This window comes from Zeugodacus cucurbitae, chromosome 5, assembly GCF_028554725.1.
Source record: "Zeugodacus cucurbitae isolate PBARC_wt_2022May chromosome 5, idZeuCucr1.2, whole genome shotgun sequence".
NCBI classification, from domain to species: Eukaryota; Metazoa; Arthropoda; class Insecta; order Diptera; family Tephritidae; genus Zeugodacus; species Zeugodacus cucurbitae.
In genome coordinates, this window is record NC_071670.1 from 12,252,918 (window position 1) to 12,279,316 (window position 26,399).

The following is a 26,399-nucleotide window of genomic DNA, read 5'->3' on the forward strand; positions in this document are numbered from 1 at the left end:
GATGAAACCAAGTATAAATCAGACTTCCCTACACATCTGCTCAACAAGTGTATAGATGAAACCAAGTATAAATCAGACGACCTTACACAACTGTTCAAGAAGTGTATTGATGAAACCAAGTATAAATCAGACGATCCTACACAACTGTTCAAGAAGTGTATTGATGAAACCAAGTATAAATCAGACGATCCTACACAACTGTTCAAGAAGTGTATTGATGAAACCAAGTATAAATCAGACGAGCCTACACAACTGTTCAAGAAGTGTATAGATGAAACCAAGTATAAATCAGACGACCCTACACAACTGTTCAAGAAGTGTATTGATGAAACCAGGTATAATTCAGACGACCCTACACAACTGTTCAAGAAGTGTATTGATGAAACCAAGTATAAATCAGACGAGCCTACACAACTGTTCAAGAAGTGTATTGATGAAACCAGGTATAAATCAGACGACCCTACACAACTGTTCAAGAAATGTATTGATGAAACCAAGTATAAATCAGACGATCCTACACAACTGTTCAAGAAGTGTATTGATGAAACCAAGTATAAATCAGACGACCCTACACAACTGTTCAAGAAGTGTATTGATGAAACCAAGTATAAATCAGGCGAGCCTACACAACTGTTCAAGAAGTGTATTGATGAAACCAAGTATAAATCTGACGAGCCTACACAACTGTTCAAGAAGTGTATTGATGAAACCAAGTATAAATCAGACGAGCCTACACAATTGTTCAAAGAGTGTAAAGATGAAACCAAGTATAAATCAGACGACCCTACACAACTGTTCAAGAAGTGTATTGATGAAACCAAGTATAAATCAGACGAGCCTACACAACTGTTCAAGAAGTGTATTGCTGAAACCAAGTATAAATCAGATGAGCCTACACAACTGTTCAAAAAGTGTATAGATGAAACCAAGTATAAATCAGACGAGCCTACACAACTGTTCAAGAAGTGTATAGATGAAACCAAGTATAAATCAGACGACCCTACACAACTGTTCAAGAAGTGTATAGATGAAACCAAGTATAAATCAGACGACCCTACACAACAGTTCAAGAAGTGTATTGATGAAACCAAGTACAAATCAGACGACCCTACACAACTGTTCAAGAAGTGTATTGATGAAACCAAGTATAAATCAGACGAGCCTACACAACTGTTCAAGAAGTGTATTGATGAAACCAAGTATAAATCAGACTACCCTACACAACTGTTCAACAAATGTATGGATGAAACCAAGTATAAATCAGACTACCCTACACAACTGTTCAAGAAGTGTATTGATGAAACCAAGTATAAATCAGACGACCCTACACAACTGTTCAAGAAGTGTATAGATGAAACCAAGTATAAATCAGACGACCCTACACAACTGTTCAAGAAGTGTATTGATGAAACCAAGTATAAATCAGACGAGCCTACACAACTGTTCAAGAAGTGTATAGATGAAACCAAGTATAAATCAGACGACTCTACACAACTGTTCAAGAAGTGTGTTGATGAGACCAAGTATAAATCAGACGAGCTTACACAACTGTTCAAGAAGTGTATTGATGAAACCAAGTATAAATCAGACGAGCCTACACAACTGTTCAAAGAGTGTATAGATGAAACCAAGTATAAATCAGACGACCCTACACAACTGTTCAAAAAGTGTATAGATGAAACCAAGTATAAATCAGACGAGCCTACACAACTGTTCAAGAAGTGTATTGATGAAACCAAGTATAAATCAGACGACCCTACACAACTGTTCAAGAAGTGTATTGATGAAACCAGGTATAAATCAGACGACCCTACGCAACTGTTCAAGAAATGTATTGATGAAACCAAGTATAAATCAGACTACCCTACACAACTGTTCAAGAAGTGTATTGATGAAACCAAGTATAAATCAGACGACCCTACACAACTGTTCAAGAAGTGTATAGATGAAACCAAGTATAAATCAGACGAGCCTACACAACTGTTCAAGAAGTGTATTGATGAAACCAAGTATAAATCAGACGAGCCTACACAACTGTTCAAGAAGTGTATAGATGAAACCAAGTATAAATCAGACGACCCTACACAACTGTTCAAGAAGTGTATAGATGAAACCAAGTATAAATCAGACGACCCTACACAACAGTTCAAGAAGTGTATTGATGAAACCAAGTATAAATCAGACGACCCTACACAACTGTTCAAGAAGTGTATTGATGAAACCAAGTATAAATCAGACGATCCTACACAACTGTTCAAGAAGTGTATTGACGAAACCAAGTATAAATCAGATGATGAAACCAAGTATAAATCAGACGACCCTACACAACTGTTCAAGAAGTGTATTGATGAAACCAAGTATAAATCAGACTACCCTACACAACTGTTCAACAAATGTATTGATGAAACCAAGTATAAATCAGACTACCCTACACAACTGTTCAAGAAGTGTATTGATGAAACCAAGTATAAATCAGACGACCCTACACAACTGTTCAAGAAGTGTATTGATGAAACCAGGTATAAATCAGACGACCCTACACAACAGTTCAAGAAGTGTATAGATGAAACCAAGTATAAATCAGACGACCCTACACAACTGTTCAAGAAGTGTATTGATGAAACCAAGTATAAATCAGACGATCCTACACAACTGTTCAAGAAGTGTATTGATGAAACCAAGTATAAATCAGACGAGCCTACACAACTGTTCAAGAAGTGTATTGATGAAACCAAGTATAAATCAGACGACCCTACACAACTCTTCAACAAGTGTATAGATGAAACCAAGTATAAATCAGACGACCCTACACAACTGTTCAAGAAATGTATTGATGAAACCAAGTATAAATCAGACGAGCCTACACAACTGTTCAAGAAGTGTATTGATGAAACCAAGTATAAATCAGACGACCCTACACAACTGTTCAACAAGTGTATAGATGAAACCAAGTATAAATCAGACGACCCTACACAACTGTTCAAGAAATGTATTGATGAAACCAAGTATAAATCAGACTTCCCTACACATCTGCTCAACAAGTGTATAGATGAAACCAAGTATAAATCAGACGACCTTACACAACTGTTCAAGAAGTGTATTGATGAAACCAAGTATAAATCAGACGATCCTACACAACTGTTCAAGAAGTGTATTGATGAAACCAAGTATAAATCAGACGATCCTACACAACTGTTCAAGAAGTGTATTGATGAAACCAAGTATAAATCAGACGAGCCTACACAACTGTTCAAGAAGTGTATAGATGAAACCAAGTATAAATCAGACGACCCTACACAACTGTTCAAGAAGTGTATTGATGAAACCAGGTATAATTCAGACGACCCTACACAACTGTTCAAGAAGTGTATTGATGAAACCAAGTATAAATCAGACGAGCCTACACAACTGTTCAAGAAGTGTATTGATGAAACCAGGTATAAATCAGACGACCCTACACAACTGTTCAAGAAATGTATTGATGAAACCAAGTATAAATCAGACGATCCTACACAACTGTTCAAGAAGTGTATTGATGAAACCAAGTATAAATCAGACGACCCTACACAACTGTTCAAGAAGTGTATTGATGAAACCAAGTATAAATCAGACGAGCCTACACAACTGTTCAAGAAGTGTATTGATGAAACCAAGTATAAATCTGACGAGCCTACACAACTGTTCAAGAAGTGTATTGATGAAACCAAGTATAAATCAGACGAGCCTACACAACTGTTCAAAGAGTGTAAAGATGAAACCAAGTATAAATCAGACGACCCTACACAACTGTTCAAGAAGTGTATTGATGAAACCAAGTATAAATCAGACGAGCCTACACAACTGTTCAAGAAGTGTATTGCTGAAACCAAGTATAAATCAGATGAGCCTACACAACTGTTCAAAAAGTGTATAGATGAAACCAAGTATAAATCAGACGAGCCTACACAACTGTTCAAGAAGTGTATAGATGAAACCAAGTATAAATCAGACGACCCTACACAACTGTTCAAGAAGTGTATAGATGAAACCAAGTATAAATCAGACGACCCTACACAACAGTTCAAGAAGTGTATTGATGAAACCAAGTACAAATCAGACGACCCTACACAACTGTTCAAGAAGTGTATTGATGAAACCAAGTATAAATCAGACGAGCCTACACAACTGTTCAAGAAGTGTATTGATGAAACCAAGTATAAATCAGACTACCCTACACAACTGTTCAACAAATGTATGGATGAAACCAAGTATAAATCAGACTACCCTACACAACTGTTCAAGAAGTGTATTGATGAAACCAAGTATAAATCAGACGACCCTACACAACTGTTCAAGAAGTGTATAGATGAAACCAAGTATAAATCAGACGACCCTACACAACTGTTCAAGAAGTGTATTGATGAAACCAAGTATAAATCAGACGAGCCTACACAACTGTTCAAGAAGTGTATAGATGAAACCAAGTATAAATCAGACGACTCTACACAACTGTTCAAGAAGTGTGTTGATGAGACCAAGTATAAATCAGACGAGCTTACACAACTGTTCAAGAAGTGTATTGATGAAACCAAGTATAAATCAGACGAGCCTACACAACTGTTCAAAGAGTGTATAGATGAAACCAAGTATAAATCAGACGACCCTACACAACTGTTAAAGAAGTGTATTGATGAAACCAAGTATAAATCAGACGAGCCTACACAACTGTTCAAGAAGTGTATTGCTGAAACCAAGTATAAATCAGATGAGCCTACACAACTGTTCAAAAAGTGTATAGATGAAACCAAGTATAAATCAGACGAGCCTACACAACTGTTCAAGAAGTGTATAGATGAAACCAAGTATAAATCAGACGACCCTACACAACTGTTCAAGAAGTGTATAGATGAAACCAAGTATAAATCAGACGACCCTACACAACAGTTCAAGAAGTGTATTGATGAAACCAAGTATAAATCAGACGACCCTACACAACTGTTCAAGAAGTGTATTGATGAAACCAAGTATAAATCAGACGATCCTACACAACTGTTCAAGAAGTGTATTGATGAAACCAAGTATAAATCAGACGAGCCTACACAACTGTTCAAGAAGTGTATTGATGAAACCAAGTATAAATCAGACTACCCTACACAACTGTTCAACAAATGTATTGATGAAACCAAGTATAAATCAGACTACCCTACACAACTGTTCAAGAAGTGTATTGATGAAACCAAGTATAAATCAGACGACTCTACACAACTGTTCAAGAAGTGTGTTGATAAGACCAAGTATAAATCAGACGAGCCTACACAACTGTTCAAGAAGTGTATAGATGAAACCAAGTATAAATCAGACGACCCTACACAACTGTTCAAGAAGTGTATAGATGAAACCAAGTATAAATCAGACGACCCTACACAACTGTTCAAGAAGTGTATTGATGAAACCAAGTATAAATCAGACGAGCCTACACAACTGCTCAAGAAGTGTATTGATGAAACCAAGTATAAATCAGACGACCTTACACAACTGTTCAAGAAGTGTATTGATGAAACCAAGTATAAATCAGACGAGCCTACACAACTGTTCAAGAAGTGTATAGATGAAACCAAGTATAAATCAGACGACCCTACACAACTGTTCAAGAAGTGTATTGATGAAACCAAGTATAAATCAGACGAGCCTACACAACTGTTCAAGAAGTGTATTGATGAAACCAAGTATAAATCAGACGAGCCTACACAACTGTTCAAGAAGTGTATAGATGAAACCAAGTATAAATCAGACGACCCTACACAACTGTTCAAGAAGTGTATAGATGAAACCAAGTATAAATCAGACGACCCTACACAACTGTTCAAGAAGTGTATTGATGAAACCAAGTATAAATCAGACGAGCCTACACAACTGCTCAAGAAGTGTATTGATGAAACCAAGTATAAATCAGACGAGCCTACACAACTGCTCAAGAAGTGTATTGATGAAACCAAGTATAAATCAGACGACCTTACACAACTGTTCAAGAAGTGTATTGATGAAACCAAGTATAAATCAGACGAGCCTACACAACTGTTCAAGAAGTGTATAGATGAAACCAAGTATAAATCAGACGACCCTACACAACTGTTCAAGAAGTGTATTGATGAAACCAAGTATAAATCAGACGAGCCTACACAACTGTTCAAGAAGTGTATAGATGAAACGAAGTATAAATCAGACGACCTTACACAACTGTTCAAGAAGTGTGTTGATAAGACCAAGTATAAATCAGACGAGCCTACACAACTGTTCAAGAAGTGTATAGATGAAACCAAGTATAAATCAGACGACCCTACACAACTGTTCAAGAAGTGTATAGATGAAACCAAGTATAAATCAGACGACCCTACACAACTGTTCAAGAAGTGTATTGATGAAACCAAGTATAAATCAGACGAGCCTACACAACTGTTCAAGAAGTGTATAGATGAAACCAAGTATAAATCAGACGACCCTACACAACTGTTCAAGAAGTGTATTGATGAAACCAAGTATAAATCAGACGACCTTACACAACTGTTCAAGAAGTGTATTGATGAAACCAAGTATAAATCAGACGAGCCTACACAACTGTTCAAGAAGTGTATAGATGAAACCAAGTATAAATCAGACGAGCCTACACAACTGTTCAAGAAGTGTATAGATGAAACCAAGTATAAATCAGACGACCCTACACAACTGTTCAAGAAGTGTATAGATGAAACCAAGTATAAATCAGACGACCCTACACAACTGTTCAAGAAGTGTATTGATGAAACCAAGTATAAATCAGACGAGCCTACACAACTGTTCAAGAAGTGTATAGATGAAACGAAGTATAAATCAGACGACCTTACACAACTGTTCAAGAAGTGTGTTGATAAGACCAAGTATAAATCAGACGAGCCTACACAACTGTTCAAGAAGTGTATAGATGAAACCAAGTTTAAATCAGACGACCCTACACAACTGTTCAAGAAGTGTATAGATGAAACCAAGTATAAATCAGACGACCCTACACAACTGTTCAAGAAGTGTATTGATGAAACCAAGTATAAATCAGACGAGCCTACACAACTGCTCAAGAAGTGTATTGATGAAACCAAGTATAAATCAGACGACCTTACACAACTGTTCAAGAAGTGTATTGATGAAACCAAGTATAAATCAGACGAGCCTACACAACTGTTCAAGAAGTGTATAGATGAAACCAAGTATAAATCAGACGACCCTACACAACTGTTCAAGAAGTGTATTGATGAAACCAAGTATAAATCAGACGAGCCTACACAACTGTTCAAGAAGTGTATAGATGAAACGAAGTATAAATCAGACGACCTTACACAACTGTTCAAGAAGTGTGTTGATAAGACCAAGTATAAATCAGACGAGCCTACACAACTGTTCAAGAAGTGTATAGATGAAACCAAGTATAAATCAGACGAGCCTACACAACTGTTCAAGAAGTGTATAGATGAAACCAAGTATAAATCAGACGACCCTACACAACTGTTCAAGAAGTGTATTGATGAAACCAAGTATAAATCAGACGAGCCTACACAACTGTTCAAGAAGTGTATTGATGAAACCAAGTATAAATCAGACGAGCCTACACAACTGTTCAAGAAGTGTATAGATGAAACCAAGTATAAATCAGACGACCCTACACAACTGTTCAAGAAGTGTATAGATGAAACCAAGTATAAATCAGACGACCCTACACAACTGTTCAAGAAGTGTATAGATGAAACCAAGTATAAATCAGACGACCCTACACAACTGTTCAACAAGTGTATAGATGAAACCAAGTATAAATCAGACGACCCTACACAACTGTTCAAGAAATGTATTGATGAAACCAAGTATAAATCAGACTACCCTACACAACTGTTCAACAAGTGTATAGATGAAACCAAGTATAAATCAGATGACCCTACACAACTGTTCAAGAAGTGTATTGATGAAACCAAGTATAAATCAGACGATCCTACACAACTGTTCAAGAAGTGTATTGATGAAACCAAGTATAAATCAGACGAGCCTACACAACTGTTCAAGAAGTGTATTGATGAAACCAAGTATAAATCAGACGAGCCTACACAACTGTTCAAGAAGTGTATAGATGAAACCAAGTATAAATCAGACGACCCTACACAACTGTTCAAGAAGTGTATTGATGAAACCAGGTATAAATCAGACGACCCTACACAACAGTTCAAGAAGTGTATAGATGAAACCAAGTATAAATCAGACGACCCTACACAACTGTTCAAGAAGTGTATTGATGAAACCAAGTATAAATCAGACGATCCTACACAACTGTTCAAGAAGTGTATTGATGAAACCAAGTATAAATCAGACGAGCCTACACAACTGTTCAAGAAGTGTATTGATGAAACCAAGTATAAATCAGACGACCCTACACAACTGTTCAACACGTGTATAGATGAAACCAAGTATAAATCAGACGACCCTACACAACTGTTCAAGAAATGTATTGATGAAACCAAGTATAAATCAGACTACCCTACACAACTGTTCAAGAAGTGTATTGATGAAACCAAGTATAAATCAGACGAGCCTACACAACTGTTCAAGAAGTGTATAGATGAAACGAAGTATAAATCAGACGACCTTACACAACTGTTCAAGAAGTGTGTTGATAAGACCAAGTATAAATCAGACGAGCCTACACAACTGTTCAAGAAGTGTATAGATGAAACCAAGTATAAATCAGACGAGCCTACACAACTGTTCAAGAAGTGTATAGATGAAACCAAGTATAAATCAGACGACCCTACACAACTGTTCAAGAAGTGTATTGATGAAACCAAGTATAAATCAGACGAGCCTACACAACTGTTCAAGAAGTGTATTGATGAAACCAAGTATAAATCAGACGAGCCTACACAACTGTTCAAGAAGTGTATAGATGAAACCAAGTATAAATCAGACGACCCTACACAACTGTTCAAGAAGTGTATTGATGAAACCAGGTATAAATCAGACGACCCTACACAACAGTTCAAGAAGTGTATAGATGAAACCAAGTATAAATCAGACGACCCTACACAACTGTTCAAGAAGTGTATTGATGAAACCAAGTATAAATCAGACGACCCTACACAACTGTTCAAGAAGTGTATAGATGAAACCAAGTATAAATCAGACGACCCTACACAACTGTTCAAGAAGTGTGTTGATGAGACCAAGTATAAATCAGACGAGCCTACACAACTGTTCAAGAAGTGTATAGATGAAACCAAGTATAAATCAGACGACCCTACACAACTGTTCAAGAAGTGTATAGATGAAACCAAGTATAAATCAGACGACCCTACACAACAGTTCAAGGAGTGTATTGATGAAACCAAGTATAAATCAGACGACCCTACACAACTGTTCAAGAAGTGTATTGATGAAACCAAGTATAAATCAGACGACCCTACACAACTGTTCAAGAAGTGTATTGATGAAACCAAGTATAAATCAGACGACCCTACACAACTGTTCAAGAAGTGTATTGATGAAACCAAGTATAAATCAGACGACCCTACACAACAGTTCAAGAAGTGTATTGATGAAACCAAGTATAAATCAGACGAGCCTACACAACTGTTCAAGAAGTGTATAGATGAAACCAAGTATAAATCAGACGACCCTACACCACTGTTCAAGAAGTGTATTGATGAAACCAAGTATAAATCAGACAAGCCTACACAACTGTTCAAGAAGTGTATAGATGAAACCAAGTATAAATCAGACGACCCTACACAACAGTTCAAGAAGTGTATAGATGAAACCAAGTATAAATCAGACGAGCCTACACAACTGTTCAAGAAGTGTATTGATGAAACCAAGTATAAATCAGACTTCCCTACACAACTGCTCAACAAGTGTATAGATGAAACCAAGTATAAATCAGACGAGCCTACACAACTGTTCAAGAAGTGTATTGATGAAACCAAGTATAAATCAGACGAGCCTACACAACTGTTCAAGAAGTGTATTGATGAAACCAAGTATAAATCAGACGACCCTACACAACTGTTCAAGAAGTGTATTGATGAAACCAAGTATAAATCAGACGAGCCTACACAACTGTTCAAGAAGTGTATTGATGAAACCAAGTATAAATCAGACGACCCTACACAACTGTTCAAGAAGTGTATTGATGAAACCAAGTATAAATCAGACGACCCTACACAACTGTTCAAGAAGTGTATTGATGAAACCAAGTATAAATCAGACGACCCTACACAACTGTTCAAGAAGTGTATAGATGAAACCAAGTGTAAATCAGACGACCCTACACAACTGTTCAAGAAGTGTATAGATGAAACCAAGTATAAATCAGACGACCCTACACAACTGTTCAAGAAGTGTGTTGATGAGACCAAGTATAAATCAGACGAGCCTACACAACTGTTCAAGAAGTGTATAGATGAAACCAAGTATAAATCAGACGACCCTACACAACTGTTCAAGAAGTGTATAGATGAAACCAAGTATAAATCAGACGACCCTACACAACAGTTCAAGGAGTGTATTGATGAAACCAAGTATAAATCAGACGACCCTACACAACTGTTCAAGAAGTGTATTGATGAAACCAAGTATAAATCAGACGACCCTACACAACTGTTCAAGAAGTGTATTGATGAAACCAAGTATAAATCAGACGACCCTACACAACTGTTCAAGAAGTGTATTGATGAAACCAAGTATAAATCAGACGACCCTACACAACAGTTCAAGAAGTGTATTGATGAAACCAAGTATAAATCAGACGAGCCTACACAACTGTTCAAGAAGTGTATAGATGAAACCAAGTATAAATCAGACGACCCTACACCACTGTTCAAGAAGTGTATTGATGAAACCAAGTATAAATCAGACAAGCCTACACAACTGTTCAAGAAGTGTATAGATGAAACCAAGTATAAATCAGACGACCCTACACAACAGTTCAAGAAGTGTATAGATGAAACCAAGTATAAATCAGACGACCCTACACAACTGTTCAAGAAGTGTATAGATGAAACCAAGTATAAATCAGAGGAGCCTACACAACTGTTCAAGAAGTGTATAGATGAAACCAAGTATAAATCAGACGACCCTACACAACTGTTCAAGAAGTGTGTTGATGAGACCAAGTATAAATCAGACGAGCCTACACAACTGTTCAAGAAGTGTATAGATGAAACCAAGTATAAATCAGACGACCCTACACAACTGTTCAAGAAGTGTATTGATGAAACCAAGTATAAATCAGACGAGCCTACACAACTGTTCAAAAAGTGTATAGATGAAACCAAGTATAAATCAGACGACCCTACACAACTGTTCAAAAAGTGTATAGATGAAACCAAGTATAAATCAGACGACCCTACACAACTCTTCAAGAAGTGTATTGATGAAACCAAGAATAAATCAGACGACCCTACACAACTGTTCAAGAAGTGTATTGATGAAACCAAGTATAAATCAGACGAGCCTACACAACTGTTCAAAAAGTGTATAGATGAAACCAAGTATAAATCAGACGACCCTACACAACTGTTCAAGAAGTGTATTGATGAAACCAAGTATAAATCAGACGACCCTACACAACTGTTCAACAAGTGTATAGATGAAACCAAGTATAAATCAGACGACCCTACACAACTGTTCAAGAAGTGTATTGATGAAACCAAGTATAAATCAGACGAGCCTACACAACTGTTCAAAAAGTGTATAGATGAAACCAAGTATAAATCAGACGACCCTACACAACTGTTCAAGAAGTGTATAGATGAAACCAAGTATAAATCAGACGACCCTACACAACTGTTCAAGAAGTGTATTAATGAAACCAAGTATAAATCAGACGACCCTACACAACTGTTCAAGAAGTGTATAGATGAAACCAAGTATAAATCAGACGACCCTACACAACTGTTCAAGAAGTGTATTGATGAAACCAAGTATAAATCAGACGAGCCTACACAACTGTTCAAGAAGTGTATTGATGAAGCCAAGTATAAATCAGACGAGCCTACACAACTGTTCAAAAAATGTATAGATGAAACCAAGTATAAATCAGACGACCCTACACAACTGTTCACGAAGTGTATTGATGAAACCAAGTATAAATCAGACGACCCTACACAACTGTTCAAGAAGTGTATTGATGAAACCAAGTATAAATCAGACGAGCCTACACAACTGGTCAAGAAGTGTATTGATGAAACCAAGTATAAATCAGACGAGCCTATACAACTGTTCAATAAGTGTATTGATGAAACCAAGTATAAATCAGACGAGCCTACACAACTGTTCAAGAAGTGTATAGATGAAACCAAGTATAAATCAGACGACCCTACACAACTGTTCAAGAAGTGTATAGATGAAACCAAGTATAAATCAGACGACCCTACACAACTGTTCAAGAAGTGTATTGATGAAACCAAGTATAAATCAGACGACCCTACACAACTGTTCAAGAAGTGTATAGAGGAAACCAAGTATAAATCAGACGACCCTACACAACTGTTCAAGAAGTGTATTGATGAAACCAAGTATAAATCAGACGAGCCTACACAACTGTTCAAAAAGTGTATAGATGAAACCAAGTATAAATCAGACGACCCTACACAACTGTTCAAGAAGTGTATTGATGAAACCAAGTATAAATCAGACGACCCTACACAACTGTTCAACAAGTGTATAGATGAAACCAAGTATAAATCAGACGACCCTACACAACTGTTCAAGAAGTGTATTGATGAAACCAAGTATAAATCAGACGAGCCTACACAACTGTTCAAAAAGTGTATAGATGAAACCAAGTATAAATCAGACGACCCTACACAACTGTTCAAGAAGTGTATAGATGAAACCAAGTATAAATCAGACGACCCTACACAACTGTTCAAGAAGTGTATTAATGAAACCAAGTATAAATCAGACGACCCTACACAACTGTTCAAAAAGTGTATAGATGAAACCAAGTATAAATCAGACGACCCTACACAACTGTTCAAGAAGTGTATTGATGAAACCAAGTATAAATCAGACGAGCCTACACAGCTGTTCAAGAAGTGTATAGATGAAACCAAGTATAAATCAGACGACCCTACACAACTGTTCAAGAAGTGTATTGATGAAACCAAGTATAAATCAGACGAGCCTACACAACTGTTCAAGAAGTGTATTGATGAAGCCAAGTATAAATCAGACGAGCCTACACAACTGTTCAAAAAATGTATAGATGAAACGAAGTATAAATCAGACGACCCTACACAACTGTTCAAGAAGTGTATTGATGAAACCAAGTATAAATCAGACGACCCTACACAACTGTTCAAGAAGTGTATTGATGAAACCAAGTATAAATCAGACGAGCCTACACAACTGTTCAAGAAGTGTATTGATGAAACGAAGTATAAATCAGACGACCCTACACAACTGTTCACGAAGTGTATTGATGAAACCAAGTATAAATCAGACGACCCTACACAACTGTTCAAGAAGTGTATTGATGAAACCAAGTATAAATCAGACGACCCTACACAACAGTTCAAGAAGTGTATTGATGAAACCAAGTATAAATCAGACGAGCCTACACAACTGTTCAAGAAGTGTATAGATGAAACCAAGTATAAATCAGACGACCCTACACCACTGTTCAAGAAGTGTATTGATGAAACCAAGTATAAATCAGACAAGCCTACACAACTGTTCAAGAAGTGTATAGATGAAACCAAGTATAAATCAGACGACCCTACACAACAGTTCAAGAAGTGTATAGATGAAACCAAGTATAAATCAGACGACCCTACACAACTGTTCAAGAAGTGTATAGATGAAACCAAGTATAAATCAGAGGAGCCTACACAACTGTTCAAGAAGTGTATAGATGAAACCAAGTATAAATCAGACGACCCTACACAACTGTTCAAGAAGTGTGTTGATGAGACCAAGTATAAATCAGACGAGCCTACACAACTGTTCAAGAAGTGTATAGATGAAACCAAGTATAAATCAGACGACCCTACACAACTGTTCAAGAAGTGTATTGATGAAACCAAGTATAAATCAGACGAGCCTACACAACTGTTCAAGAAGTGTATTGATGAAGCCAAGTATAAATCAGACGAGCCTACACAACTGTTCAAAAAATGTATAGATGAAACCAAGTATAAATCAGACGACCCTACACAACTGTTCACGAAGTGTATTGATGAAACCAAGTATAAATCAGACGACCCTACACAACTGTTCAAGAAGTGTATTGATGAAACCAAGTATAAATCAGACGAGCCTACACAACTGGTCAAGAAGTGTATTGATGAAACCAAGTATAAATCAGACGAGCCTATACAACTGTTCAATAAGTGTATTGATGAAACCAAGTATAAATCAGACGAGCCTACACAACTGTTCAAGAAGTGTATAGATGAAACCAAGTATAAATCAGACGACCCTACACAACTGTTCAAGAAGTGTATAGATGAAACCAAGTATAAATCAGACGACCCTACACAACTGTTCAAGAAGTGTATTGATGAAACCAAGTATAAATCAGACGACCCTACACAACTGTTCAAGAAGTGTATAGAGGAAACCAAGTATAAATCAGACGACCCTACACAACTGTTCAAGAAGTGTATTGATGAAACCAAGTATAAATCAGACGAGCCTACACAACTGTTCAAAAAGTGTATAGATGAAACCAAGTATAAATCAGACGACCCTACACAACTGTTCAAGAAGTGTATTGATGAAACCAAGTATAAATCAGACGACCCTACACAACTGTTCAACAAGTGTATAGATGAAACCAAGTATAAATCAGACGACCCTACACAACTGTTCAAGAAGTGTATTGATGAAACCAAGTATAAATCAGACGAGCCTACACAACTGTTCAAAAAGTGTATAGATGAAACCAAGTATAAATCAGACGACCCTACACAACTGTTCAAGAAGTGTATAGATGAAACCAAGTATAAATCAGACGACCCTACACAACTGTTCAAGAAGTGTATTAATGAAACCAAGTATAAATCAGACGACCCTACACAACTGTTCAAAAAGTGTATAGATGAAACCAAGTATAAATCAGACGACCCTACACAACTGTTCAAGAAGTGTATTGATGAAACCAAGTATAAATCAGACGAGCCTACACAGCTGTTCAAGAAGTGTATAGATGAAACCAAGTATAAATCAGACGACCCTACACAACTGTTCAAGAAGTGTATTGATGAAACCAAGTATAAATCAGACGAGCCTACACAACTGTTCAAGAAGTGTATTGATGAAGCCAAGTATAAATCAGACGAGCCTACACAACTGTTCAAAAAATGTATAGATGAAACGAAGTATAAATCAGACGACCCTACACAACTGTTCACGAAGTGTATTGATGAAACCAAGTATAAATCAGACGACCCTACACAACTGTTCAAGAAGTGTATTGATGAAACCAAGTATAAATCAGACGAGCCTACACAACTGGTCAAGAAGTGTATTGATGAAACCAAGTATAAATCAGACGAGCCTACACAACTGTTCAATAAGTGTATTGATGAAACCAAGTATAAATCAGACGAGCCTACACAACTGTTCAAGAAGTGTATAGATGAAACCAAGTATAAATCAGACGACCCTACACAACTGTTCAAGAAGTGTATTGATGAAACCCGGTATAAATCAGACGACCCTACACAACTGTTCAAGAAGTGTATTGATGAAACCAAGTATAAATCAGACGAGCCTACACAACTGTTCAAGAAGTGTATAGATGAAACCAAGTATAAATCAGACGACCCTACACAACTGTTCAAGAAGTGTATTGATGAAACCAGGTATAAATCAGACGACCCTACACAACCGTTCAAGAAGTGTATAGATGAAACCAAGTATAAATCAGACGACCCTGCACAACTGTTCAAGAAGTGTATTGATGAAACCAAGTATAAATCAGACGACCCTACACAACCGTTCAAGAAGTGTATAGATGAAACCAAGTATAAATCAGACGACCCTACACAACTGCTGAAGAAGTGTATTGATGAAACCAAGTATAAATCAGACGACCCTACACAACAGTTCAAGAAGTGTATTGATGAAACCAAGTATAAATCAGACGAGCCTACACAACTGTTCAAGAAGTGTATTGATGAAACCAAGTATAAATCAGACGAGCCTACACAACTGTTCAAGAAGTGTATTGACGAAACCAAGTATAAATCAGACGACCCTACACAACTGCTGAAGAAGTGTATTGATGAAAGCAAGTATAAATCAGACGATCCGGTAGAAATATTCAAGAATTGTATTCATCATATCAGGTATATACCGGACCTCACACAAATGTTCCAGAGGGGTATTGATCAGAGTAAATTCGCATACAAAACAGATGACAAAATAAAAATGTTCCACAATTGCCTAGATAAAAATGTCATCGATACAATTGAGGATGTGGACGTATGCACTAAATGCGTAGACCCGAACGTATTTACAATAAATATAAAAGAAGCAATGTTCCACAAATGCGTAGATCAAAATATTTTCGAACCAGATGAGTACTATGTGGAGACGTGCACTAGTTGTGTGGATCCGAACGAATTCGTGATAAATTAGTAGTAGGATATTGTTCTTGCAAATGCTGCTTGAGAATGTAAGTTAAACATAATAATAAACCTACAATTTATTAGTATATATACTAAAAAATCTTACCTGACAAACAGCCGCCGGGTATGCCAAAGCTTTTTATTGGTGGAAAGCCTGTAAGAAAGATGAAAGTATTTATATATTTATTGTCGTGAAAGTGTTTATATATCTTCATTAATTTTTTGCAAACCTGTTTGCTGTTCAACAGATAAATATTCGGTGTCGGGGCCTTTGATCATTAATTCTACATATATTTACATGTCAAAACAATAACAAAAAATGTTTAGCAACACTTTTCACAAATTGACAGTTCACATATTTCTATTTATAAAATAACAAGATATGAAATGAATTTTAAAATAATATACACACTTTGTGTATGTACATACATACATATGTATGTTGAAATTAACGGAAATGACAATTTTTAAATGCTTATTTTCTTTTGATATTTGAGCAGCCTGCCTAATAGCCATTTCTACATCAATTGTTCAATTTGGTTAATTGAATATTTGGCAACGAGCTAAATAGCGGTCTCAGCACTTTACTGCATATTTTGAATACAAAAGCTAAAATTTAAGTAGAAACAAAAAAAATAATGAAAATAAAATAAATTACGGTAAAATTTAAATAAAAGCAAAATTTTGATAATTTTGTGTTGAAATCAAGATTAGTTAGAGGAACTAAATATAAGTTCGAGTTTTAAGTAGCATTTCAAGCAGTTCTGCCTTAATTTGCAGTTTTAAATAGGTGTTCCAAAAATTCAATAGGACTTAGGAAATTTAAAATAAAATAATAATTCAACCACCGTGTATTCGACAGACTTCATAGCCAGTATAAGAGCAAAAATTTCGAGTGGCAAACGTATGCACGACAGCCAAATCGTTGCGATTGTGTGAGGTGTGAAATGTTAAACTCTAATTAGGCTGACGAAAACTTAAGTGCATTAAAAAAATATATTTGTTTTCTGATGCACTTGACTTTAGGTTAAAATTTCCATGATATTTAAAGGGTAGTTTTAAGCGTGCCAATTACAGTTAGTTGTAACTGTAGATTCTTGAAAGGTCAGTAAGAAAAATCGTGCATAAACTTTATATAAACAAGTAAGGAAAGGCTAAGTTCGGGTGCAACCAAATATTCTATACTCTCGCAATTTATTGATAGAGTTTTATTATGATAAAACACAATGTGTTATATGAGGGCTGAGGTAATTCCTGAACCGTTTTCACTCATATTCACCACCAAGGTAACTATATCAAAGACTATACACTCACTTAATTTTGCTAAGATATCTCACTTTTTAACTAATACATATATGCGGAATAAAGCCCACCGTATTTTTGGAAAACCTATAATTAGGTATATGGGAGCTAGGAGATGTTATGACCCGATTTTAATAATTTTTGGACACTATTAGAATAAAACAATTTCCTCTGAATTACCTTAAATTATCTAAGAGATTTACACATATTTTCGGTTAAAATTTACCCTTAGGCGCTGAGTTCATCATGTTCGATATCTGGGGCCTTGAAAAGTTATAGTCGGTTTTCGACAATTTTTTCACAATTGAAGCCAGAGAATATATGCAGTATTTGTGTAAATTTTTATTCCGCTATCTTCATCGGTTTCTTATGAATATATTTTAAAGTGAAGGAATCAGATGGAATTCCAAATTGAGTTATATGGGAAGTAGTCGTGGTTGTGAACCGATTTTGCCCATTTTTTATCCGTGTAATAAGGAGGATGGGATCATGTGTAGAAGTTCACGCAAGTGAGGAAAGTTTTTGATTGTCACTCACTTGGGAGTGGCCAGAAACGATTCTTCTCCACATGGTTCAAGCAGCTCACGACTTCCGGTTTTAGACCAAGTATCCTCTGGGTAGCCAACAGACATCCGTTTGAAGGCGAGCTAAAGTGAGAAGGCGAAGCCCGCTTATGCGGTTGTGCGTAGGGTTTGGGACCCACCACATAAAAACACCCCCCAATGAAAAATCTACGAAAGCCTCGGATGAGACACCCCCCTTTTGATGACGACCCCTGCAAACGTTTTAAGGATAATGATATAAGGGCATGCACCTGGAATGTCCGGACCCTTAATTGGGAAGGTGCCTCTGCCCAGCTGGTTGATGTCCTCATAAGACTTAAGGCTGACATCACCGCCATCCAAGAAGTGCGATGGACGGGACAAGGACGGAAGAAGGTGGGTCCTTGTGACATCTACTACAGCGGCCATATAAAGGAGCGCAAATTTGGTGTTGGATTTGTGGTGGGAGAGAGACTCCGTCGCAGAGTCCTGGCATTCACCCCGGTGGATGAACGTCTAGCCACAATCCGCATCAAAGCGAGGTTCTTCAACATATCGCTGATTTGCGCCCACGCCCCAACGGAAGAGAAGGACGATGTGACCAAAGATGCTTTCTATGAGCGCCTAGAACGCACCTATGAGCGCTGCCCCCGCCACGATGTAAAAGTCGTGCTTGGTGATTTTAACGCCAGGGTGGGTAAAGAAGGTGTCTTTGGCACAACAGTCGGAAAATTCAGCCTCCATGACGAAACATCGCCAAACGGCCTGAGGCTGATCGACTTCGCTGGGGCCCGAAATATGGTCGTCTGTAGTACCAGATTCCAGCATAAGAAAATACATCAAGCTACTTGGCTGTCTCCTGATCGAAACACGCGGAACCAAATCGATCACGTTGTGATAGACGGAAGACATGTCTCCTGTGTTTTAGACGTGCGTACGCTCCGAGGACCAAATATAGACTCGGACCATTATCTGGTCGCAGCGAAGATACGCACCCGCCTCTGTGCAGCAAAGAATGCCCGTCAACAAACACAAGGAAGGTTCGACGTCGAAAAGCTGCAATCGCAACAGACAGCCACGAAATACTCTACTCGACTTGCACTCCTGCTCTCTGAGAGCACTCATCAGCATCTCGGTATAAGGGAACTGTGGAACGGCATCTCAAACTCACTGCGTACCGCTGCAGCCGAAACAATTGGTTTTCGGCAACGACAAAAAACAAGCTGGTACGATGAGGAGTGCCGTCTCGCAGCGGAGAGAAAACAGACTGCCTACCTCGCAACATTGCAAACGACCACAACACGTGCGGGATGGGATAGATACCGAGAGCTGAAGAGGGAAGCGAGACGCATTTGCAGACAAAAAAAGAAAGAGGCCGAAATGCGGGAGTACGAAGAGCTTGAGAAGCTGGCAGACAGAGGGAATGCTCGAAAATTTTATGAAAAAATGAAGCGACTTAACGAAGGTTTCAAGACCGGAGCATCCTCATGTAGAGACCAAGGTGGTAATCTGGTAACCGATGTCCAGGGCATACTGGGATTATGGAGGGAACACTTCTCCGACCTGCTGAATGGCAGTGAGAGTACAACACCAGGAGATGGCGAACGCGATCCCCCAATCGATGACGATGGAACAGATGTTCCATTACCCGACCATGAAGAAATTCGAATAGCAATTACCCGCTTGAAGAACAACAAAGCAGCGGGGGCCGATAGATTACCGGCAGAACTATTCAAATACGGCGGCGAAGAACTGATAAGGTGCATGCATCAGCTTCTTTGCAGAATATGGTCGGAAGAAGGCATGCCTGACGATTGGAATCTCAGTGTGCTCTGCCCAATCCATAAAAAGGGAGATCCCACAATCTGCGCCAATTACCGTGGGATCAGCCTCCTAAATATCGCATACAAGGTTCTATCGAGCGTATTGTGTGAAAGACTAAAGCCCACCGTCAACAAACTGATTGGACCTTATCAGTGTGGCTTTAGACCTGGAAAATCGACAACTGACCAGATATTCACCATGCGCCAAATCTTGGAAAAGACCCGAGAAAAGAGGATCGACACACACCACCTTTTTGTCGATTTTAAAGCTGCTTTCGACAGCACGAAAAGGAGTTGCCTTTACGCCGCGATGTCTGAATTTGGTATCCCCGCAAAACTAATACGGCTGTGTAAATTGACGTTGAGCAACACCAAAAGCTCCGTCATGATTGGGAAGGACCTCTCCGAGCCGTTCGATACCAAACGAGGTTTCAGACAAGGTGACTCACTATCGTGCGACTTCTTTAACCTGATGCTGGAAAAAATTATAAGAGCTGCAGAGCTAAACCGAGAAGGTACAATCTTCTACAAGAGTGTACAGCTCCTGGCGTACGCCGATGATATTGATATCATCGGAAGCAACAACCGCGCCGTTTGTTCTGCTTTTTCCCGCATGGATAAGGAGGCGAAGCGAATGGGTCTGGAGGTGAATGAGGACAAGACGAAATATCTCCTGTCATCAAACAAACAGTCGGCGCATTCGCGTCTTGGCTCCCACGTCACTGTTGACAGTCATAACTTCGAGGTCGTAGATAATTTCGTATACCTGGGAACCAGCATCAACAACACGAACAATGTCAGCCTCGAAATCCAGCGCAGAATAACTCTTGCCAACAGGTGCTACTTTGGACTGAGTAGGCAATTGAACAGTAAAGTCCTCTCTCGACGAACCAAAATCAAGCTCTACAAGTCACTTATCATTCCCGTCCTGCTTTACGGTGCAGAAGCTTGGACGATGTCAACATCAGATGAGACGACACTAGGAGTTTTCGAGAGGAAAATTTTGCGCAAGATTTGTGGTCCTCAGAACATTGGCAACGGCGAATACCGCAGACGATGGAACGATGAGCTGTACGAGTTATACGACGACATTGACATAGTTCAGCGAATAAAAAGACAGCGGCTACGCTGGCTAGGTCATGTTGTCCGAATGGACGAAAACACTCCAGCCCTGAAAGTGTTCGATGCAGTATCCGCCGGAGGAAGCCGAGGAAGGGGAAGGCCTCCACTCCGTTGGAGGGACCAGGTGGAGAGCGACCTGGTTACACTTGGGATCTCCAACTGGCGCCGAACTGCAAAGGAGAGAGACAGGTGGCGCACTATCGTCGATTCGGCTATAACCGGCTAAACGGTTGCAACGCCAATCACATACATACAATAAGGGTATCAGGAAAATATTATATACCGAATTTCATTCGAATCGGTCAAGTAGTCCCTGAGATATGGGTTTTGACCCATAAATGGGCGCTACCACACCCATTTTCCATTTTAAAAACAAATCTGAGTGCAGCTTCCATATGACATTTCTTTTGTAAACTTTAGTGTTTCTGATGTTTTCCATTAGTGAGTTAACGCTTTTTAGAAATGTTCAACATAACCTTTATATGGGAGGTTATACGCCCACTTTCTTAAAAAATTACACCCAAATATACCCCTTCCTAGTACGATCCTTTGTATCAAATTTTACTTTTATAACTTTATTTATAGTATATTTATGCCACTTTTTTGTTTTCGGTTGTCGCAATTTTGTGGGCGTGGCAGTGGTCCGATTTTGCCCATTTTCGTCAAGATATCTCAACTTTTACACAAGTTATCCTTTGCACGGACGGACAGACAAACAGCCATCCGAATTTTAACTCGCCTTGTCATATATAGCCATACAGTAACGAACTTCTTAGGGACTACCAAGATATTGGTTAGTGAAGACAGTTAGATGCCCGTTTTCTCTGACTAGACTATTGTATTAGACACAATGTGTCAATATCGAGGCTTTAATAGACTGATAAATAAAATTTCTAAATAATAAATATACCGATCCTCGATCAATACTTAACATTCCGAAGAAATCTTTAAACTGAAAAATACGCTTAACCTAAGTCTGAAGGGATTTCTATATATTTTGTACCGACGTAACCGAGTACTGAGTCCAAATCGGAAACGCTGTAGAATTTACCTTAGCTTAGCTTTTAGAACTGTTTCAAAGCTCTATCGGCGTTATCTAGACATTTGAAGAATCTTTAAAAGGCATCAAAGCCGCTACAGTATTGCCGAAATCCATATTATTTTTGGTAAAGCTAATTAAAAAAACTAATTCATACTTATTGTGGGCAATTAACGAAAGACAAAGAATTAAAATATAGCGGAGAACCAGTAACACGAATTAACACTTGAAATACTGTTAAAACAAAAAAAAATATATATTTTTTTTTAATTTATATACAGCTAAAAATATTCAATTTTTATATCTATGTAGCACAATTTCGATTAGCATTATAGAAGTCATATTTTTTTGTTTTGCATAATAAATAAGTCAGCGCTCTTGAGAAAACAAGCTGATACAAAGTGAAAAATACAGTAAAAAAATCAAGTTGAGATTTTAAGCACGAAAATCGACCAAACTCGAGTGGGTACTTGAGTGAACGCGTCGACAAAGTGTGTGGGTCACAACAAACACAAATTTCTATGCACAGCGCGGAGAAGAGAAACAGAAGCAGACATTTCTTTGAAGCTTCTATTAAACAACCAATATTTGTTGCTGGAACATTAATTTCTACATAAGCTCTTCTTTAGAAATATTGGCGTAGACGACCAAAGTTTCCATTTCGACTATTCACTTTACAGAGACTGTTAGAGAGATAAATGCAAAGTTCTCTTTCCCCAGCAGAGAAGAATGGACCAACATTACAATCATAGATAGTACCATTGGTGAAATCTATATATTCGCCGACGGATCTAAATGTGAAACAGGTACAGTAGCAGGCTTCTTCTTTAAAAACCTCTCACTGCGTTAGATCATGCACAGAGGCAATTAATAGACTAGCAGGAGAAAACTCAGTTAAAATCATCTGGGTACCTGGTCATATAGGTATAGAGGGCAATGAAGAGGCGGATGAGTTGGCCAGCTAAGGCGCAGCTAGGATCGCAGTTTCCTTAAACTGCCCTAGACCCTTAAGTTCTCTCAAGTGTTGTCTAAAGCAATGGATGCTAAGGGTACACCTCAGGTCTTGGAACAACACGGGTCGTAACACAAAACTACTATGGGGTAATGTTGATAGTGGACAGACCAAAAACTCTTACTTTGAGCAAAAGAGAACTAAGCTGTATCACAGGGGTTATCACGGGGAATTTACCACTAAGAGACTACCTGCAGAGACTTGGTATAGTGGAATCGGCAGAATGCAGGGCATTAGCGGAGGATGACGAGACGCTAGAGCATTATAATTGCGAATGCTCAGCATTCAGTCGGTTAGAAAGGAACACCTGCCACGGCTCGCAATACTCAAAACTAAGAGAAATTGGGCAGCTTTGATGGAAAAAACTTAGCAGCTTCGTCAAATGGACCGAGTTGTTTAGGTGACGCTTATCAGGGTACCCTTGGCGAGCACAATGGGTCTAATGATAGCCTAAGTGCGCCTGCTTATTCCACTTCATTCACTTCATGAAAAGTTGTTACATGATTTGAAATGGCCGCTGTGGAATTCTAAAGACTAAGTTATTTTCAAAGAACGCTCAACCATAACGATCATGATGATTGCATGAGGTTTCTTGATGAAAGCTTTTTAATGGAATCCATAAATGTCTCGGGTCTCAGGCATCTTGGGACCGTTACCCAGCGAATAAGACAAAGATTTCAATATGTAGAATGCAGGATTGCACTGATCGATTCCATCCATAGAAATCCTTTCCGTTAATTTCCATTATTTTGGTCAATTTCGTACACACGATTTCAATAAAATCTCTTAGGCGAAGGTGATCAAAAAGTTGAAATCTAAAGATAGTCGGTCCAGACGGATGGTCCAGTTACATGGTTTTTTATTGGTTGGTCGAATCTTGTTATTTTTACGTTTTTAACCGAGATCTGTTCTTTTCTGGTCATAAAACACGGAAGTTGTTCCGAAGCCTTAGGAAGATCTCATTGAAATCCAGCGATACGTCTTAACTATGTAGGATCTTAAGTCGGAGATGACTACTAGTGAATGGAACCAGGTTTAGTGTGCTATTAACAGAGAACTGCTCACGGCAGACCATATTTCACAGAGGTCTTTTTTAGGGAACTCAAAGACATCCAACGATGTGTTTGTAACTTCTAATCATTTCTAGTAGTTTAACGTAAAAATGTATGCAATTATTATAAATACTTGAGGTTTCCTAAGAAAAATCTTGGCATACTATGGAGACTCTATACATTGTTGGTCCCCAGCTCAATAAATTTTACATCATTCACATGTTAGGCATATATTTGTGCATCGTGTGCCGACTCTACTGTCAGACAAGTCGTCATTTTCATGTACATATGCAGTTCCAGCGTCAAGCCGCCTATCAATCATCTTCAGTATACTGGCACTCAAACACACAAGCGCATGTAAAAAAGCTCATTTACTTGGCGGCCAAAAGGTTGACGTCAATTGGCAGCGTCAAGCGTCAGTCGACAACAACAAATACATATGCATTACTAGAAGTCACAATGGAGGCAGACAATATTACTTAGAAATATCGGAACCACGCTAGTTGTTGGGTGGTCTGTCGACACAATGTTGCACAGAAATTGAAATAATTTTAGAAACTCAAAGTGTTTTGAATTCTTTTTTTAATTGCTGCTGCCTAATTGCTTAAAAGTCAAGTATTAAAACTTTTTTTTGTTGAAGGTGCTTCAAAGTTAACGATCGCGTTAGTGCGCTGATCGTGTCATACACACGCCAGGTGGCGCTGCGCATACTTAATTTGTGAGTTATTGAAAGCTTTTAAAGGATATTCGGGCAAGCTTGAGGTAAAGGTTATGCATTTTAAGGGTTTCAATATTTTCTTCATTTTACTGAACTTTTTTTGTGATTTTTTTTTTTCATTTTACTTTATTTATTTTTATTCATTTTGCACTCACTTTACCGTTTCGCCTTTTCTGCTTACCTTCGTCAGGCATTGTTTAGCATTAATCAGTTTTTAATTAACTCGTCACTTACCCCCAAATTTTTTTGTTGTTCTACTCATACAAGTAGTCAGCAATTAGCAAATAACGCTTTATGCTTGTCAAGTTGGAATGTGTTAAAATGAAAAAAGAAAAACAAAACAAAATAAAAGGAATATTTACGAACACGATGGCATATCGAATTTCATATAATTGCTGCAAACGCTAACGACCTGAATAGTACTTAGCATTTTAGATATGAGCTTTGTTGTGGCAAAGTGTAGGGTAGACAAGTTACCGAGCTGAAAAGTGGGGTAATGAAATTTCAATAAACCGCTGTAGGGATTTTTAGGTGCGACTGACTTCATTTGCTTAGATTGCTTCGCTCTTTGGTTCATGCTGATTCCTTCAGACAGAGGTCCGGAACTCGTCCTAAAGTCTTTAGTATCGTTTAAAGAGTAAACTGTAGTTAACGAGGTATCAATATCGATCGCCGAAAGCTTCGTAAGATTGAAGATCGGAACAATATTGCTATCATGTATGATTTAAGACTTCCCCGGTATAATTTAAGACTGCAACGGTAAGTTCTAATTGCTAAAGGGCTGGCATTTGAGATCTAGCACTCGAATGGTGTTCCTAACTGCATACTATAGTTGAATCAGAGATGAAGACGAACAGATATTGGTTGTATGGAGGAAGAATAAAAGTAGCTGGTTCGATCTAAGTCTTAAGCTTAAGACCGAGTCACAAAAGTGCTCTGCGTCTCCACGAAAAATTGTGATTAACCAACTGTTTTATTATTGAATTCCACTGTTGCATTCAAAATAAGTGACTTCCACATTTAAACTTCATTTATTAGCCTGTTTGTCAAAGTGAAAGGGGTAAGGCAGCGGCAGCCTACACTCCATACAAACACGTTGCATCTGTGCATTGAGTGGCAAGCACACTCGATGAACTTCACTGGAGTCACACGACAATAGCCGTA

At 38.1% G+C, this 26,399-nt stretch overlaps 1 protein-coding gene across 1 annotated transcript in view; it reads right to left on the reverse strand.

The window, feature by feature from the left end:
- The window catches only part of LOC105219255 (diencephalon/mesencephalon homeobox protein 1-A), a 207,364-nt gene that overhangs the window by 166,677 nt on the left and 14,288 nt on the right, over positions 1-26,399 (reverse strand). Inside the window, exon 2 of the mRNA XM_054230992.1 lies at positions 16,732-16,779. Within this exon, the coding sequence (XP_054086967.1) occupies positions 16,732-16,779 (48 nt within the window). The remainder of the gene's footprint in view (positions 1-16,731; positions 16,780-26,399) is intronic.